The 19,052-nt window shown below is 39.7% G+C and overlaps 1 protein-coding gene across 2 annotated transcripts in view; it reads right to left on the bottom strand.

Moving 5' to 3' along the window:
- Nucleotides 1-19,052, bottom strand: part of ZBBX (zinc finger B-box domain containing) — a 2,136,907-nt gene that overhangs the window by 150,865 nt on the left and 1,966,990 nt on the right. For both annotated transcript variants that reach the window (XM_044069997.1, XM_044069996.1), the window contains exon 19: nt 12,639-12,729. In XM_044069997.1, the coding sequence (XP_043925932.1) occupies nt 12,639-12,729 (91 nt within the window). The remainder of the gene's footprint in view (nt 1-12,638; nt 12,730-19,052) is intronic.

Genomic DNA, 19,052 nt, shown 5'->3' on the forward strand with positions numbered 1-19,052 from the left:
GCAAACGAGATCTGAGTAGTTACTGCCTAGCATTGTGGGATATAGGGGAGCCTCGAGCCAGTGGAATTAGCTCTCGAGCTTTAGTATTGGCCGAGTCGGAGCCGAGGATCGGCTCCGAACCCATCCAGCAAGAATGAAGGCGAGATGGACAACTTAACATCACCTGTTATTTTTCACTTGTATTTTCTTATAAAAATACCTGGACATGTTTGTTTGGGGAGACATTACTGGCTTTGGATTTGTCTCCCACACGTGTGATTTCTAATAAATTTTGAAACTCTATCAAGACTGTTTGTTTGGGGAGACATTACTAGCTTTGGTTCTGTCTCCCACACATGTGATTTCTAATAAATTTTGAAACTCCATCAAGACTGTTTATTTATTTATTTTTTATTTCCTTAACACATTATTTGCAATTCTTGCTAGGTGTACTTAATTCAGGCAGTAGCAGCTGTATTTGCAAATTATTGCTTATAGCAGAGGAAGGAGGACAAAGAGACCCGGTGGTGGAATGAGGAAGTACAGGATAGTATACGGAGAAAGACGCTGGCGAAGAAGTGGGATTGTCAGAGAGATGAAGAAAATAGACAGGAGTATAAGCAGATGAGGTGCATGGTAAAGAGAGAGGTGGCAAAGGCTAAGAATAAGGCGTATAGAGAGTTGTATGAAAGGCTGGACACTAAAGATGGAGAAAAGGACCTGTACAGACTGGCTAGACAGAGGGACTGAGCTAGTAGGAAAGATGTGCAGCAAGTAAGGGTGATAAAGGATAATGAGGGAAATGTACTCACACGCGAGGAGAATGTGTTGAACAGATTGGAGATGTACTTTGAGGGGCTGATGAATGAAGAGAATGAGAGAGAGAGAGGCTGGATGATGTGGGGATAGTGAATCAGTAAGTGCAATGGATTAATAAGGAGGAAGTAAGGATAGCTATGAAAAGGATGAAGAATGGAAAGGCTGTTGGTCCAGATGACATACCTGTAGAAGCTTGGAGGTGTTTAGGAGAAATGGCAGTGGAATTTTTAACCAGATTGTTTAATGAAATCTTGGAAAGTGAGAGGATGCCTGAAGAGTGGAGAAAAAGTGTTTTGGTACCGATTTTTAAGAATAAGGGTGATGTGCAGAGCTGTAGTAACTGCAGAGGGATAAAACTAATCAGTCACAGCATGAAATTATGGGAAAGAGTAGTGGAAGCTAGGTTAAGAAGGGAGGTGATGATTAGTGATCAGCAGCATGGTTTCATGCCAGGAAAGAGCACTACAGATGTGATGTTTGCTCTGAGAGTGCTGATGGAGAAGTACAGAGAAGGTCAGAAGGAGTTGCATCGTGTCTTTGTGAACTTAGAGAAAGCATATGACAGGGTGCCTAGAGAGGAGTTGTGGTACTGTATGAGGAAGTTGGGAGTGGCAGAGAAGTATATAAGAATGGTACAGGATATGTACAAGGGTAGTGTGACAGCGGTGAGATCTGCCGTGGGCGTGACAGATGCATTTAAGTTGGAGGTGGATTTACATCAAGGATCAGCTCTGAGTCCTTTCTTATTTGCACTGGTGATGGACAGGTTGACAGACGAGATCAGACAGGAGTCCCCGTGGACTATGATGTTTGCAGATGACATTGTGATATGTAGTGAGAGTAAGGAACAGGTTGAGGAGACCCTGGAGAGGTGGAGATATGCTCTAGAGTAGAGAGGAATGAAGGTCAGCCAGACTAAGAATATGTGTGTGAATGAAAGGGAGGATAGAGGGATGGTGAGGATGCAGGGAGTAGAGTTGGTGAAGGTGGATGAGTTTAATACTTGGGATCAACAGTTCAGAGTAATGGTGAATGTGGAAGAGAGGTGAAGAAGAGAGTACAGGCAGGGTGGAGTGGGTGGAGAAGAGTGTCAGTAGTGATTTGTGACAGACGAGTACCAGTAAGAGTGAAAGGGAAGGTCTACAAAAGGGTAGTGAGACCAGCTATGTTATATGGGTTGGAGACGGTGGCACTGACAAAAAGGCAGGAGTCAGAGCTGGATGTGGCAGAGTTAAAGATGTTAAGATTTGCACTGGGTATGACGAGGGTAGACAGGAATAAGTGTAGTAGAGGGTCAGCCCAGGTTGGACAGTTTGGAGACACAGCCAGAGAGGCAAGATTGCGTTGGTTTGGACATGTGCTAAGGAGGGATGCTGGGTATATTGGGAAAAGGATGCTAAGGATAAAGCTGCCAAGTAAGAGGAAAAGAGGAAGGCCTAAGATAAGGTTTATGGATGTGGTTAGAGAGGACATGCAGGTGGTTGGTGTGACAGAGCAAGATGCAGAGGACAGGAAGAAATGGAAACAGATGATCCACTGTGGCGACCCCTAACCGGGAAAAGCCAGAAGACGAAGTTTACTGACAGACGACAAACACAGGGTAGGAAAGGTTGAGCAATGACAAGTTAGTGAGGATTTAGAAATATAAGATTTTCTTGAATTAGGTATTCTAGCCTTCTGTGAAACCTGCACCACATCCTCTGTTGACTGGTGCCTAAAATGAATTAAATCAGATCATCCAGAGTGTTAGAATGAGAGTCTGGATATTTGGATGATTAAGATAGCCCTGCTGTTGTGTGAGCAAATCTATCCTGTAAGGTAACTTGTAGTGAGTGCCCTGAGATAGATGATAAAGAAAAGAGAGTGGGGTAGAGATTGGCATAGTGGTTAAGGTGCTTACCCCATAGATACAAGGTACAGGATTTAATTCTCATCCATCTTCAAGCACAATCTAGACCAATGGATGGGAAATTGCAAATTCACTCCTGGGGTGACAATGATGTCCCTTATGAATGAGAAATTACAAATTCACTCCTGGGGTAGCACCCATGTCTCTTATGGACAGAGGCAGTCTGTAAAAACAGTAAAAACCCCGTTTGCTGACCTTTGTTATCTTTCCCCTAGGAATAGAAAATTTGGTAAAGGGCTTTTGAGCTGTTAGCCTAGTAATCTCCTATGAACCTATGACCCTATAAGAACCAATGCTGTCTGTGCCAGAACGATGCCACCAGTAAGATATTTTGCCTGCCCTTTTTGCTTTTTAGGAGAATCTTGAGAATTAGACAAACAGGAGAGAAAGCAAAAAGGAATCTCATTTTACAAGAAAATGACATGGCATACATTTTCCACGCCTGTGGGCATAGAATTCTTAAGTACAACAGCCTGCCCTGCTTGTTAGGATTGAGGATCAATCTGAGGAGTACTTCACTGATGAACAATCTGCAGAAAAACCTCTATGCTCAATATCCATTTGTGATGGTCAGCCTGAGATCTGCGCAAGTACTCTGCCACTGAATTATTCTCTGAGGGGAATGTAAACTGCTTGACTTTTTCCTACCTGGCTTGTTTATCTACCATGTAACTGTAGTGTTGCTTATAAACATCCGAAGCATGCCAAGAGATCGCAGATGATGTAGGAACTGCTGCAAATATAGAACTGCTTTCATTTCCCTGATATTTAAGAAGTCCTTTCTGTCCATCTTGGACCACATACCTTGGATATTTACTTACATTCATGGAAATGGCAACCCAAGTCAGGTCTGATGTTTCTGTAAAGAGATCTTGGCAAGGGGGAGGAACTAGAAAAAGCCCTCTGGATTGAGAGATATCTGAGTGATTCACCAATGAAGTTCTCTTTTGATGAATGACAAGAGAGGAATTGAGAAGTTCAGAGGATGACAATACTGCATCCGGGTTGATCTAAAGTACCATTTAATCTTCCTTGTGTGGAGTCTGTCACAAGAAGTCATGACAACAGTCGAGGCCATAAACCGCTGGGTTCTTAACACATCTCTTTCTGAGGTCACATCTAAGAGAAGAAGGGGCTGGAAGCAATCCTTTTAAAAGGTAATGTTTTCCTGAGGAAGGAAAGCACTTATTGTCAAAGAACTGAGCCTGCAACTCAGAAGCACATTACTCTGGGAGGAACCAGACTGGATTTGTTGATGTTTACAGTGACTCTCAGAGACAGATGCAGGTGTACTGTAAAGTTGGGATCTACAGGGAGCTTCTCACTTGTGGAAGCTTGAAGGAACAACTCATCCAAGTATGGTAAAACCTAAATTCCCTGAAGTCTGCAAAAAGCAACAACCAATAAAAGTCTTGAATAGAATCGGTTCCCTTAAGATGAGCAGGAACTAGTTCTACAGTGCCCTTGAGAAATAACTCCTTAAAATAGGATGGATTAAATGGAGCTGATTTTAAGTTCTGGGAAGAATGCCCGATAGACGAGGAAGTGAAAGCCAGCATATCCTGTAACCACTTTGAATGTGATTGATTCCCAGGGCTAGGGAAAGTTTCTTTGACTGAGGGGTTAAGGATAGATTGAAGTGGGGAGGGGGTGGGAAGCAGAGGTTTGTCAGAAAATCGGAGGTTAGATGCCTTAAATTTCCTCTTAGATTTGTTTTGCCTGAGATCTCTTTTTTGAATATCTTTTACCCTTTCGGGGGGCCTTTTAGTCTTTATGAAAGAGTGGGCCAACCTTGGAAGGGTAGTTTCTTTGAAATCTATGGACTGGTGAGAGAAATATCTTTAAATTCTTTAGTTATCTTACTTTTCTCCTGAAGGTTCTGAAAAATATTATCAGCAGCAGGACTAAAGAGTTTAGATTTAACTTCCTCAGGAAAAGACTGGGGCCTAAGCCAAGCGAACCTCCTCAGTAGAAAATAAGTAGCAGCTGCTCTTGAGGAAGCATCAGCTGCATCACAAGTGCATTTAATAGAATGCTCTGCATCCTGAGAAGCAGCACTGAATAAAGAAACAGCAGTGACATCATGCCATCAGAATCAGGCATATCAGACAAAAGTTTATCCAAATTCCCTAGCCGAGATAACAAATATCAGGTTATATGTGAATGATAATTAACAGCATGAAAAGCCAGAGTGGAAGATGTGTAAAGCTTCATTCCTACTATCCTTGTCACTAGGCAGGGCACTGGAAGAGGGTAAGCGTTTACTGGTTTGTCAGATTATAGGGAAAAGACGTCAGAGGAAGAATTTTTACACAAAAACGTATGGGTGGCTGGTACTTTATAAAACCTATTAGGCTTCTTGGGGGCAGGAGGTTAGGTATCAGAATTCACTGAATCCATGCCAAAGGTATCCTGTAAAGCCTCATGTACCAGAGGGATGGTGTTTAGGAACTCCATGGACATCAAGTCATAGTAACTTTTCTACATATCTGACACCTGCTTGCCTTACCACTGAAAATACTACGTACTGTATCCTCAAAGGAAATTCATCTGACATGGAGTCAGTAGGCATAGTATCCTCCTCAGATTCATACTCCACAGGAAAATGAATACAAGAAAGTATAGTTGTGTAAGCTGAACTTACTATAACAGTAGATGTTTGAATGATCACTACTGCAGTAGCCTTAGCTACATTGGTTATATCCTGACAAGGAAATAAACTCCATCCAGCTTCCAAAGCTTCACGGCACCTTCCACACACCCAAACTGTCAAACAGCTCGAGCTGAGCTGAATAAAAGACAAGTTTGGGCACAAAGCCCTTCAGAACTTTCCTGCCAGCGGAGAGAGGGAGGCTGAGCTCTGATAGGATAATGCTAGGAGCAACAAAAAATAAATAATAATATAAATAATAATAAATAAATGAAGACCCTGGCATAAAAAACATACCAAAAAACAAAGGGGGGTGGATGGAGGGAGCGGCTACTGTAGCAATGATCATTCAAACAACTACAGTTATGGTAAGTTCAACTTAAACTACTATGTTCTTCATGTTGATCACTGCTGCGGTAGAATTAGCTATATGTGTAGATTACCACAGCTAACTATTATTTGGGAAATTGAAGAAGAAGGATCCAGGAACCTCTGCAGAATGGTTCTAGCAAAGCTTGATCTAGATCTACAGAAGTAACCAAGCTTATAGTGCTTTGCAAAAGTATACACAGATGACCAAGGTGCAGCTTCTAGAATTCAACCTTTTCCAAAAAGCCATAGATGAAGGCAAGGCCCTGGTAGATTGGGCCTTGACCTTGCCTGAAACAGATTTGTTATGGCTATCCCTTTGATCTGAAGATCTGAAAGATTAAGTTCTGTCAAGATAGTACCTGAGTTGTCTGTGGAGATACAAGGTATGGAGCATCCTTTCACCTTCATTTTTATGATCAGGAAAGAAAACGGGGCAATGGATAGTCTGGCTTAAACTAAACTTGATTACAACTTTAGGCATAAAAGAAGGATTTGTTTTCAAAGAGACCCTGTCCCTGTGGAAAATGAGATAGGATTGACTCATCATAAGAGCTAGCAACTTGGGTAACCTCCTTGCAGAAGTCAGAATAGTCAGTAAAACTGTTTTCCATGTTAAGAACTTGAAGTCAGACAGATTAGCTGGTTGAAATGGAGAAAATATTAGCTTCTCTATTTATTTATTTAACATTTGTTGACCGGGAATGTCCGACTAGGTTCCACAGAGCCTGTTTTCAGCGGAGGCCCGGGGAGAACACTCCAGATGCATGTCTTTGGAATGTGTTTGTTCTGTAACACAAAATTAAGATCCCAAGGAGGGGCCACCATTTCTTTAGGTGGCCTCTTACACAAAATCCCTTTCAAAAACATTTCGACAGAAGACTGGACTGAAAGTGAAGGATCCGTGTGCAGACATGCTGAAATGGTCAATGAATGAACCTTGATAGAGGAATAAGAAAGGCCATAGGATAGTAACTTCTTGCCTCCATTAGTACTTGCTGCACATCCTCAGAAAACTGGTTGCCTAAAAGGAATTAAGACCCTACTATCCATGCAGACACTTGAAGAAGACTGATGTGTGGATGTATCCCGCATCTCTGGTCCTGTGTAAGTAGATCCAGTCTGTGAGCAAGCTTGTGGTACTTGCCCCTGGCCATTTCCAAAAGAAGAGAAAACCACTGCTGCCTAAGCTAGAATGAAGTCAACACAGTGATCCTCTGAGGATTCCTTCTAAACCTTCAGAAGTACCATGGATATTAGTGGAAATGGTAGAAAGGAATACAGGAACATTCCTATCCAAAGAAAAGAAAAGGCATCTGCATTGCAGGCCTTCTTGCGTGGAGTCCTGGAGTAGAAGTTTGCCAGTTGACTGTTCAGAGAGGAGGAGGGATCAAATCTTGAAAGAACCCCTGATCTAGATTCCATCCATGAGGGTCTGCCCTGGTCCAGCTCAGCTTGTCTGCCACATGGTTTTGCTCTGAGGTAATGTAGGATGTCTGCAGAGTGAGACGGATATGAACTGATTCTCCCTTGCTTGTTGATGCACCACATGACTGTGGTACTGTCTGTAACCACATGAAGTGGTCCCAGGGCCAAAGATGGTTCAGAGAGTTGACAGCATTGATTAGGACAAGCATTTCTTGATATTTATATCCTTGCATCTGTTCTTGGTATCCTACACCACCTGCACTTTTATTCCCCCAGAAACTGTTCCCCAAGCAAAATCCAAAGTGTCTGTGATAACTGACTGCTTCGGAGCAGGAAGGGAAAAGGGGAGACCTGCATTTTAAGATATCTGTCCCCACCAAACGATTTGTCTTCTGACAAACCCCAGCACTGAGATCTGAAAAGATAAAGGGTGTTGATGCTGGGATCAAACAGACTTCAGATACCACTGTATGTTCCTGATGTGGAGTCTTGTCAGGGGGTTTCATGAGAGTCATAGATGCCATGACACCCAAAATCCTCAGATATTTCCTTGCAATGTCCAAAGTAAGAGTGGAAAACCTTAGAAAAAGATCTAGATAAAGATTTACTTTTTTTTGTGGAAGAAAAGCTCTTTGAACTGAGGTGTCTAGATGACATCCCAGGAGCACAATCTTTTGTAAGGGAGTCAAGAAAGGCTTCTGAATGTTCTTTTGGAATCCCAGTTTGTGCAAGTGATTTCTCACCCAAGAGAGAGATTCCTGACACCTTGAAAAAGACTCTGCAAAGATAAGCAAGTCATTTAAATATGGAAAAATGTGGACACCCTGTAGTCTGCAATGAGCCATAATCAGAGCTAGACACTTTGTGAACACCGTTGGTGCAGCAGATAGTCTAAAGGGTAACACAAAGAACTAATAATGTTATCTAGACACACAAAACCTTAAGAAACATCTGAAGTCTAGATCAATAGGGATGTGATGATAAGTCTAGTGCTACCAGAAAACTGCAAAAGAGGAAGAAGACATAATACGTTGTGAAGTGACAACATTTTGAACTTGGGCACGATCATAAACAGATTTAGAAAAGACAGATCAAGAGCTGCTCACCAAGCATTTTCTTTCTTAGGCACTAGGAACATCCTTGTATAAAAACACGTTCACACCTGGGAAGAAGGAACTAGTTCTATCACTCCTTGAGGCAGCATGTGAGAAAGAACTGGAAGAAATAAAACAGTCTGATCTGCAAGATGAAGAATGACCCCGCTCTCCTTGGAAAGGAAGAATTTTCTCCCACTGCCATCTGTAATCTTGATGACTTGATGAATGATTTTCAGAACCCACTTGTCTGAAATCATCTGATGCCAAAGAGAAAAAAGGAAATGCAGACTTTCTGGAAGAAAAAAGGGACTAGGGTCGGAAGGGGTCACAGGTTCTGTTGAAAAGTCAAAAAACATAAAAACACACCACCATGAAAGGAATAGTTTATAATAGCAACTTTAAAAGGGAATTGAACAAACTTGAATATAGGATGATAATTAATTATCATACATTAAGTCCTATGGGTATGAATTTAGATAGCGGCATATTTTTGTAATAATCAACATAGCATGTTTTAAGAATAAGCACAGTAATATTAAAATCAATACTTGAACTAACTAGTGGTATATTTATAAATTTAAATATTTATTATTATAAAATTCATGCCTTTGATTAATTGACAGGGTAAGATGGATTTTTTTCATGAGTACCCCAATTTATAGGATCATGGTAAGGGCATTATGATATGAAAAAATAATATAAATATACAACAAAATAAAATAAATTTAAAATAAAAAAACATTTTTATATACGAATCAGAATTGTTTTGTATATTTCTGTACATATGAATTATCTATTTATGTTGAATATATAGATGTGGCTGCTTTTCAATTCATTACATTCTGATGTCTACACATTGTTCTTTTCTCTTTTTTAATGTTTGGGTTTGTATTATGTGGTTAAACTTTAAGGAACTCAGCTAATTGTGAAGATTATATTTTTAATTTCATCATTTAATTAATTCATTGAATGTATTAACTAATAATGTTTGGTATTTAAGGAAATTAATTGTTGTAGTAAATTGTTTCATTGAAGACGAAAGGCCGAGGTACCAGAACGTGTAAAATAAAAGTTTACAGCATTTCCTTGCATCGTTCCTTTCATGGTGGTGTGCTTTTATGTTTTTTGAGAGGTGAAGTTCTCCGTGTTTTGTGGTTGTATTTTTTGTCTGTTGAAAAGTCATTCAGACTTGCTGGACTGTCCTTGACTTTGGGATGTCTGATACTTCTTTTTGGAACCCCCCTTGCCATTTCTTCTTAAATGTCTGTTTACCTGAATTCTGTTGAGGTTGTTTACTCTGTAGATACGTGCTTGTTTTTCTGTTATTTTTGACAGGAAAAATGGGGCCACTGTGTTACTAATGGCAGCATTCTGACATAACAGGCAAATCGTGCCCGTTCCCTCTCCCAGGACTGACAAAAGTGGCTCTCCCTTGCCAACTGAAGGGACTTCAATAGCTGCAGAGGACATGACTAACCCTTGGTCTATAGTGGCTATTGGTGCTACACCAGAGGGATCCAGGGTAAAAGATGAGTGGTCTGAGGTACAACAAATGGTCACAGTAGCGTCACTCCACCTGCGGCTGAGGCAAATTGCTAGCCTCCTGTGGTGGCAAAGGCTGTTTGCTTAACTTTTTCTTTTTGTAGACTGGAAGAAGGATCAACCATGGGACCGGTAGTTTTTCCATGGTCAAGCTGAAAATGGTGCCTCTTTCCCAGGGAAGGCAAGCAGCAAATGCTGGTAAAACTACCAGCCCACAAAAATTATTTTTTTGAAAGAAAAAACAGTCAACAGCACTTCAAAACACTACGGCAGCCTCACGATGGTAAAACAAACACAATTTCTCCACAGAAATTATGTTTTTACTTAGTTTACACTACTTTTAAACTGAAAGAAAGAAATAAGTGCTCCATTTAAAAGAATGTTACAATCTCAAGACAGTCCATTAAATACCAACACTCTTAGCTTTAAAATAACTTTCCCTAGACGAAAGTAATAAAACATTAGCAAAATGTAAGAAAATGGAAGTTTTTGTTTTCCTGGAAGGGAACTTATCTGCCCAGCAAAGCACAAGCCGAATGTTGATCCTCAAAAGCCTCAGTAGAGTGAAATCTTCAGTGGCAGTAAATCTCTGAAGGGCTTCCTGCCCAAACTTGTCTTTTAGTAAGCTGAGCTTCAGCTGCTTGACAGTTTGGGTGCTTGGATAGTGCCCTAAATCTTTGGAAGCTCGATGGCCATTAAATCCTTTCCAGGATATAACCCATATAGCTAAGTCTACTGCAACAATGATCAATATGAAGAACATCAGTAAGTCAGGGAATCACCATCCAAATCTGACTATTCTTCCTTTGAGGAAGAAACCTTCTGTCTCTTCAAAGGCGAAGCAGCAGAAGAAGGGAGAGCATAAGAAAATAATTGTTGTGGCTCCAAAGACACCAAAACTTTGTACAGTCCCTGTGAGAATTTATACCAAGCATTCTGTGGCACCCTGATGGCTAGGGGAGAAGAGGTATGCTCTGTCTTCTGATTTTTCTTAGCAGGAAGAGGAGCTTGCACATAACAATGGGATTCCAACTTCTGAAGTACTTCAAAGAGGGAAAGTGGTAGTCTCATACTGATAATCATTTGAGTAATAATGTTGGGTCACACTAAAATACTCAGCCTTGATTTCCCCTTCTTAGTAAAGGCAGCTGTCTGATTGGTCAGTGTGGATGTACTAAGAGGCCACACCATATTGACCTTAACAATTTCACAAAAGAGGGGACAGCTGAAGCATCCAAACAGTCCAAGGACTCATCAGGAGACACAGAGGAGATGTCTGGGTCATACCCAGCAGCTGAACCATCAGATTGAGTCTCTTCAGGCTTCTTTTCAGCTGATTTGGGATATATAAGCAGGAAGGATCGTTCTCCATTTTGATGAGCATAAGATTGTGGGTCTGACTTTTCAAGGAAATCTTAAGGAAGGACAAGTAGCTCCTAAGGTTCTTGGGTACAAAAGACTGGCAAACAGAGCAATTTATGTAGTTGTGGTTGGCTCCTAGTCAAAAAAAAAACAGCTAGTGTGGCTATCCGTATTAAGTATTTGACTTCCACAATCACATTATTCCTTCTTAGCTGACATGAAAAATATTACATTTTTTGTCAAAATGTAAGTAGTTATGGAAATTTCTCCAAATGGATACTTATCTGCCCAACGCAAATGGAACTGTCAATGGTCGTACATCTGACATGCTGACAAAGAAATGCAAGTTCACTGTTTGGGCTGGCAATAAGAAGGTTCTGAGGTAATTCAAGCCTATATACCTACTAGCATTGAAATGTTCTGATTATAAGTCTGATGTAAGTTGCGAGAGGAAGCCTAGGCACTGTTATCCTGGCCAGACGTACGGCTGTTCCAATGGTTAGTAAAACTGCAACAGTGATCATAGGAAGAAGACATATGTCTGAGTAATTATGTATGTATATGTCTGAGTATATATAGATAGATATAGATTCAGATATAAAGATATATATGTATATGCACATACATACACACTGATCTGAATTTCCAAATTTAGCTCTAAAATAGAGCACAAAGCTGTTCAAGAGCCACATCATTCAGAAAAAAAATATGCAAATTGTGTAAAGCCTTTTTCAGAGGAAACTTAGGCAATTACCCTAGCTCACTAAACTCAGAGGGAAATGCTTTAATATTAAAAAAAGATACAATTCCAAAATAGGGTGGGTTTGGCATAACAGTTAAGGTCTTCACCTCAAAGACACAAAGTACATGGTTTGATTCTGACCTCTGATTATTGGCTAGGTTTAAAATGGCCTTTCAGGGCAATTAGCCTAATATTCACCTATGAACCTATGTGGGGAAATGCTACTTTAACATTAAAAAAAACGATAAATATAAAATATAAGGGTCTAGTTTGCTTGACACACTCCCCAAAACAACAGTACAAGACATTTCACATATCACATAGCATACATACAAAAGCAGTTTATAGCATCCACTTTTAAATCCCACAAAACTGACTTGCACACACAAATGATCATCAGCCATCTACCACAAGTGTGACATATTTTTTCATCAGCAATAAAAAAATGTATGATAACAATATTTCATGCCAGAGGTATGGGTTACGGACAAAGTAACTCTCACTCCTGATACAAATATTAGATCATTCGGATTTTGCCGGTTACCAAGCCTAGCCAGTGAAGACTATATTTTACCATAAATGACACCACTATCATGGATTAATTAACTCAGAAAATATTAATAGGCTATATAGCTAGTAAAATAGCAATAATTTTTGCAAAACCATAAGATAAACCTCTGATCCACAAATGAAATCTGAAGACATCATTTATTTATTACTCAACACGCATAGTCAACTTACCTTGCAGAAACCGCCATGTTTCTGACTGCTCCTGTTACATGGTGAAAATCACTGGCCATTTCATCTGTCCTTGGTAACTTGCTGTAGGAACCTAGAAAATTAATCAGTTAAGACTTGAGAATTTTCTACTATGTTTTAATACATGATACTGTCTTACAACTAAAATTTAACTTGCATAGGGTACCCACTGTATTACTGATGTAAAAGGCATCTCAACCAGGAAGCCCATAAAAATTTATCACAAGTGGCTCTTTTTTCGAGTGCAGCAACATGCAGTGATTTAAATAAAATGCAAAAATTTATGTCCCAGTCCTCCAAATGTAAACATCACTGCACAGACTTTAGTACAGTCGATCTTTGAGTCACCTTCCTGCCAGTCACCCAAAGGACAACCCTCTCCCCTTCCTTTTCAAAACCATTTTTATGAAACACTTCCTCTCTCTCTCAACTCATTACCAGGGGTGGCTCGTGCTATAGGACTGCAGCCCCCCCACCTGTAAAAAGAATAAAATAAATTGTGAGCCCCCCCCCCCCCCACTGTAGAAAATAATAAAAAAAAAAAATCACAAGTCCTAGAACTCCACGCATGTGTGCTTAGTTCCTGACTGCTGTGTTAGGCAGTTCAGAACTCCACGCACGCATGCATGCTTAGTACCTAAATTCCAGACTACTATGTTAGGCAGTCTGGATAGGGAAGGAAGGAAACTCTACCCTGCGAGCCCAGAAGTCTGTGCGGTGACAACCGCACAGACCAGAAGAACACCGAACTGCATCGCCCGCAGGCTGGAGGCTCCTGCCTACTTACGTCTCACGGGGGAACCCAGAACAGCCTAGGCAGGCTGTTATGGAGGACAGACAGGTGATCGGGCTGCTGCAGAGGACAGATTCAGGCCACTACGGAGGACGTAGCTGTAGTGTGTGTGTGTGTGTGTGTGTGTAAAATGCCACAGTTGCAACATGGTGGTGGGTAGAGAATAAGGCTTTAACCCTGTACCTTGGGCCCAAGTGGCAAGAACCTGAATTCCCTACCCACCACCATTTGTAAAACATTTGCAGATTTTTGCCTCATATTTGTTCTGCTCCTCATAAAATCTGTGGTTTCTGTATTTTTGTTGCTTACCACAGCCAGTGGTGCAGTGGTAGCATTGTTGCCTGACAGCTACAGGTTGTCTGGTTTGATTCTTGGCTGGGGTTCCTTCTGTGTGGAGTCTGCATGTCCTCCCTGTGTATGTGTAGGTTTGCTCTGGTGTCCTCAATGGATATTTGTTCCTATTTTTTGGACTGTATTCCTCCATTATTGGCATCGTCCAGGTTTTTTGTGCCAAGGTTGAATGCTATGGTCATAACTGAACTCACTGAATATGTTTGGGGGCTGTATTCCCCCATTATTGGCTTTGTTCAGGTGTTTTATGCTAAGATGTTGACAGCTATGGTGAGAACTGAATTCACTAAATGGTAGCCATTTAAGTTTCAGTCTTCCTTTCTTTCATAAAACAGATGATTTGGCATAGTGGTATGTTGCTCTGTTTTGCACAGGGTCCTGGGTTCAATACTTGGCAGTGAAATGTATGGTGGTAACACAGCATTTTATTCTAACAACTTTCCAACATTATACAAGCAATGTTTAAAATGTGTCCCTGTTTTTTGGTCTTTTGCTCCCCCCATTTTGGATTTTTCCAGATTTCTTGTGCTGCAAAGTTCAGAGATGCAGCTGAGTGTCAAGTAGATTTTACAAGAAGCTGAGAGCTGCAGGGGAACAAAAGTTTAGTGCTGCTTGCATTGTTAATAGCAAAATAGGTAGTGTACTTGCTTGTGATGCAGAAGGCTGTGGGTTCTACTCGCACAGTAGGTAGATGCATTGCTGATACTGTACTGTATTGTAAAGGGGGTTGATGCTGCAGTCCTTTTTGGTGAAGATACCTAGTAACTATGAACCTGTTATCAGTTTGCCATCCATTCCCTATTGCAATATTACTAGCTTATCATTTTTAATGCAACTTAGGCAATTTATTCCTCAAGGGCAACAGGCACTTTATTTTTAGATGAAACAATGAAATATAAAGTTGTTTGCTAGCAGCAACCTCTTGATTAGTTACATATTTCTTTAATGTGGAATTATTTAGATGACTTTTACTTCTTCAGAGATTGTGCATATTTACTGATACTGGTGGACTGTAGAAGTTTGAGTAGACTTGAATTGGGCAATTTTGTCATTATTGGTGCATGCATTTTGTTTCATTGTTTACTGGAAAAACGTTCTGAATTGGGCAATTTTGTCATTATTGGTGCAAGCATTTTGTTTTATTGTTTACTGGAAAAATGTTCAACACAAATTTAAAACGCCCTCTAACAACTGTACTATATTGTACAAGGAATATAATTTAATACATTTAGGAAGGAAGGTCTATCAAAGACTACGTGTATGTTTCGTGTGCAAAGGGCCTATGATTTGAAAACAGCCTAAAGTTAATCTTTATCTGCCACTGGTAAAATGTATTTTCTTTGAATGTGGGTTTCAATGCTGTTTCAATTAATGTGAGTTTCAAGGGCAGAGAAGTTTTAATGCTGTCTGTTTTCATTGTGAGATTGCATTGCTTTATTTAGCAGATGTCTTAGTGTTTGTGCTGTAAAATGCAAAATAAAACTTTCAAATGAAGTCCAAATCATCGTAGAAGTAAAGCAGTATGCACATTAGTGTTTATGGTAAATGGGGGTGAAATAGCCAAGTAATGGTTCATTGGAATGGCTGCAGGGGAGAGGCTCCATTGGACCATGATTTTGTGAGGGGGAAGGGCGGTAAACTCAAAGACTGCCCCGGCTGAACTATACCTCTCAACTGTCCAGATTTTCACAGAATAAATAGATTTTTGCTTATTTTTGGTCTGTTACTCATAAAATGTGTGGTTTTCTGGCAAATAATTTAGGAATTAAGTCACTAAATAATGACAGACACTGAGTTTCAGACTTCATAACCTTCAGAAAAATACATGATAAAGACCTGTTATTCTATCAATTGTCTCAGTTTATACAACAATTTACAGTACTGTTTATATGTTCTCCCAGTATATTTGGCCTTGTCCAGATTTCCTGCATTAACAGGTTGAGAGGTATGTGCAAATAAATTGCTTTATAGAATTAGGCATATCCAAACCTCTCAACTGTCCCCGATTTTGGCTCACAATGTTGCTCGTCCCCTAATAATCCCGGCGCAAAATGGTAATTTTGGAAGAAAACGTGGAGGGCTTAGAATTAAGAAATAACTGTAATAATCAGAGTTATAGATTACTTTTATTTCAGAAATGCATGTAGATTCTTTTATTTTGTCAGCTGCTCAAGTTAGCAGTACTAATATTAAAAAAGTGTCCCTTCTTTGACAGGTTCCCAGCTGTATTGTGTGGCTATTTTATATTTTTGCATCACATTTGTGGTCCATTTTTCATAAAATTGTGTTTTTTTGGCAAATTAGTGGCAAATCATTAAAGACTGAAGTTAGAAAATAATGACAGACATTTGAGTTTCAGATTTCGTACCTTTCAGAAAATTCATACTAATGCAAGACCTACTATTCTATTATCTTTCTAAGTTTATAAGAGCAATATTTAAAAATTGTCCTTATTTTTGGGCTTTTGTCCCACTTCTATGTATGGCTCTGTCCATATTTCTTGTTCTGAGGTTAAGAGGTATGACAAATGTGTCAGGTCCATCACAGTCAGCCAGAGACATTTCAAATTGTGACATACTTGTTGCACCCCACTCCCCCATGTAGTGACTCTGGATGTGTCCAAGCAAGGCAAGGAGAAGTTATGCAGTGCAAATGTGCAGAGTATCCCCCCATCCAAGGTAGACACAAGTGCTAATTTTATTCTGATCTGGATTTTGCAGAATGTTCTGGTTTCTGTCATATTTTTATACTGTTGATTTATACATATTATTACTCAGAAAGTGCCTGTTGCTCTGTGTTTAAGTAGCAATGCTTTAATGACCATCAGGTAAGCTTGTCTGAGATTGTAAGATGCAAGTAAGCTTTAATAAGCATACTGTTAAAGTATTGCCAACACTGAAAGCCTTTCTATTGTTGCCATGCAGAGAATACTTACATAAATAGATAATGTATAAGCCTTGGGTATTGAAATGTATATGACAGTATTTGTAATAAAGGACAGGATTACATTGGTTTAAGAAGCTCATTACATTTGTTGGAGACTTGCAGTCATCTTTGCAGGCTTTACCTGTAAACCAAACAGAATGCCAATCTATCATTTGTGGTCCATTATCTGTACAGTAATTCTTTAAGCAATGTATCTTGAGCTTGCTTCTTGTTTGCTTTTCATTTTTTAATTTGATCATGTTTCCCCATGAAACAAGTAGATAGTTGTCAGGCAGCAGGTCTTTTTTGGATAAGAAACATTTTTACAAGTGGGGGTATCACAGAGAGTGCTACTTTTAGCATGTTACTTGGTACTTTAATAAAGCTGAATATAAATTGTAATTAGAACTGCAGTGCAAGGAGAAGTGGTTTGAGTTAAGTGCTGCTTGTTTTTCTTATACATGATTTTGACTGGTATTCCAGTAATGTATTTAAACATTTTTTTTTCATGCCTCACAACCTTTTTATTTCCATCTAGATATTAAGTAAGCTGTCATGCAGCCAATGCATTGAAATATTTTTTTTTCTTCTGCACTTCATTTTGTCTTGATTGGACTCTCATAATGACCTTTTGGCACCCAGGGCAGCATATTTAATTAACCTTACAGTTTCTGTGGTTTTGAGCACAGCTCCACCCCTTCCCATTGACCTCACCCATTCACCTGTCTCCTGCAGCCTCCCTTTGAAGTCACCAGCCGCCACTGCTCATTACTCTGCTTCATATCTTTCACCCACAACCTTCAGTCCTCTTCACCTAACCCTCTCACTCTGATGCCAATATCGTACGTACACTGCCGAATATTCAACAAAGGCATTTTCCTTAGGAGATCCATAATCAAATAATGCTCTACTACTACTCATCGGGGTAAACCTTCCTACAACCAATTTAAATCACAACTCACAGAGTATATTACAATTAGCACAACATAAAGCAGTATTTATTGCTAAATTCAAAATATTCCTCACCAGAGTGAACTTCTCGGGATCTATAATTTTCATTACATATCATGCACAGTGCCTTTTACAACATACTGCTTACAGGATGAACTGTCTACACACTGAACTTCTCATTGTGTTGTTGCATTCTGTGTTTGTATGTTTCATATGTTGCTCATTCATTTTTTCTTAATCTGTAACAAGACTGTAGCTGGAACAGACCTTCTAAGTCAGTCTACTTACTTTAAGCAAACAAAGAAATGCATAGTACTTAATATCTTGCAGAAAATTTGGAAGGGAATAGTAATCTAGAAGAAGGATGTTATGCAACAAACCACTGTGTGAGGACTGCTGTCCAATAGACTAATGAATGAACTACAGTAAGACAGCAGAGCTGTTTGTGGGTATTTACCATTTCACTAGATCTTCAAAGAAAGGTTTGTGCAACAGTAAATCATAACACCTGGGTTTACCAAATTTAGACCATCTTCTATTCCAGCAGAAATTTTCATCAACTGAGTCTGCTTCTGGGTGACATACTAAACACTCATATCACTACTAGGAGACTATTTTTTCTATTCTGCACGTTCTTTCTGGCCCCTATAGAGATTTGTGACTGCGATAAGTAACTGTGCTAAGTGCAAGATAGTATATTAACACATACATTTTTCAGTTTAATGTATTAAACTATGCACAATTTCCTAGGGGCATCAGCGGAAACTAGCTTTACTGTTTTAAACCCTCTTCAACGATTTACTGTTACAGTAAATTCTTAATACACAGCTTCACTATTTTGCTTGGGGAAGGTGACTGTAACAGTAAATCATAATATTTGGGTAAAATCCCAATCAGTGTCATCATTCTTCTGGAAGGCTGACAGTTACAGTTGCCTTGTGGAAAGTACAGCCACCTGGTAATGTTTCAGGAAGCTGTACACAGTAGTTCCTGTGGTATCTTCAGAAATCTATTATGCAGAACAATTCCTGAAATATGGTAGAGGTTGCTGTTGATTCATCAAACTGCTGTCATATTGTGATTTGCAAATTTATTACAGCTGTTATAACCAAAGGCAGCGCAGTGGGCAAAATCACTTAAGACAGGGCTTGCTTATTGACTGGCAGGTTTTCTTTCCTTTTTATAAATGACACAAGAAGCTAACCATATTTTTCTTTTTTATTTTCATAGCGTAATATGGGAGATGTTCATCTTTTGATCTCTGTTGCAGTGTCCTTAGATATATGGGTTATATCCTGCCTAGGATATGACATCCGGACTGCTTCTAAAGTTTAAGGGCACCTTCCACTTTCCAAGACTGTTGAGAGCTCGAGCAC

The sequence above is a fragment of the Protopterus annectens genome, chromosome 4.part1 (genome assembly GCF_019279795.1).
Source record: "Protopterus annectens isolate FY-2018-M chromosome 4.part1, PAN1.0, whole genome shotgun sequence".
Lineage (NCBI taxonomy): Eukaryota > Metazoa > Chordata > Ceratodontiformes > Protopteridae > Protopterus > Protopterus annectens.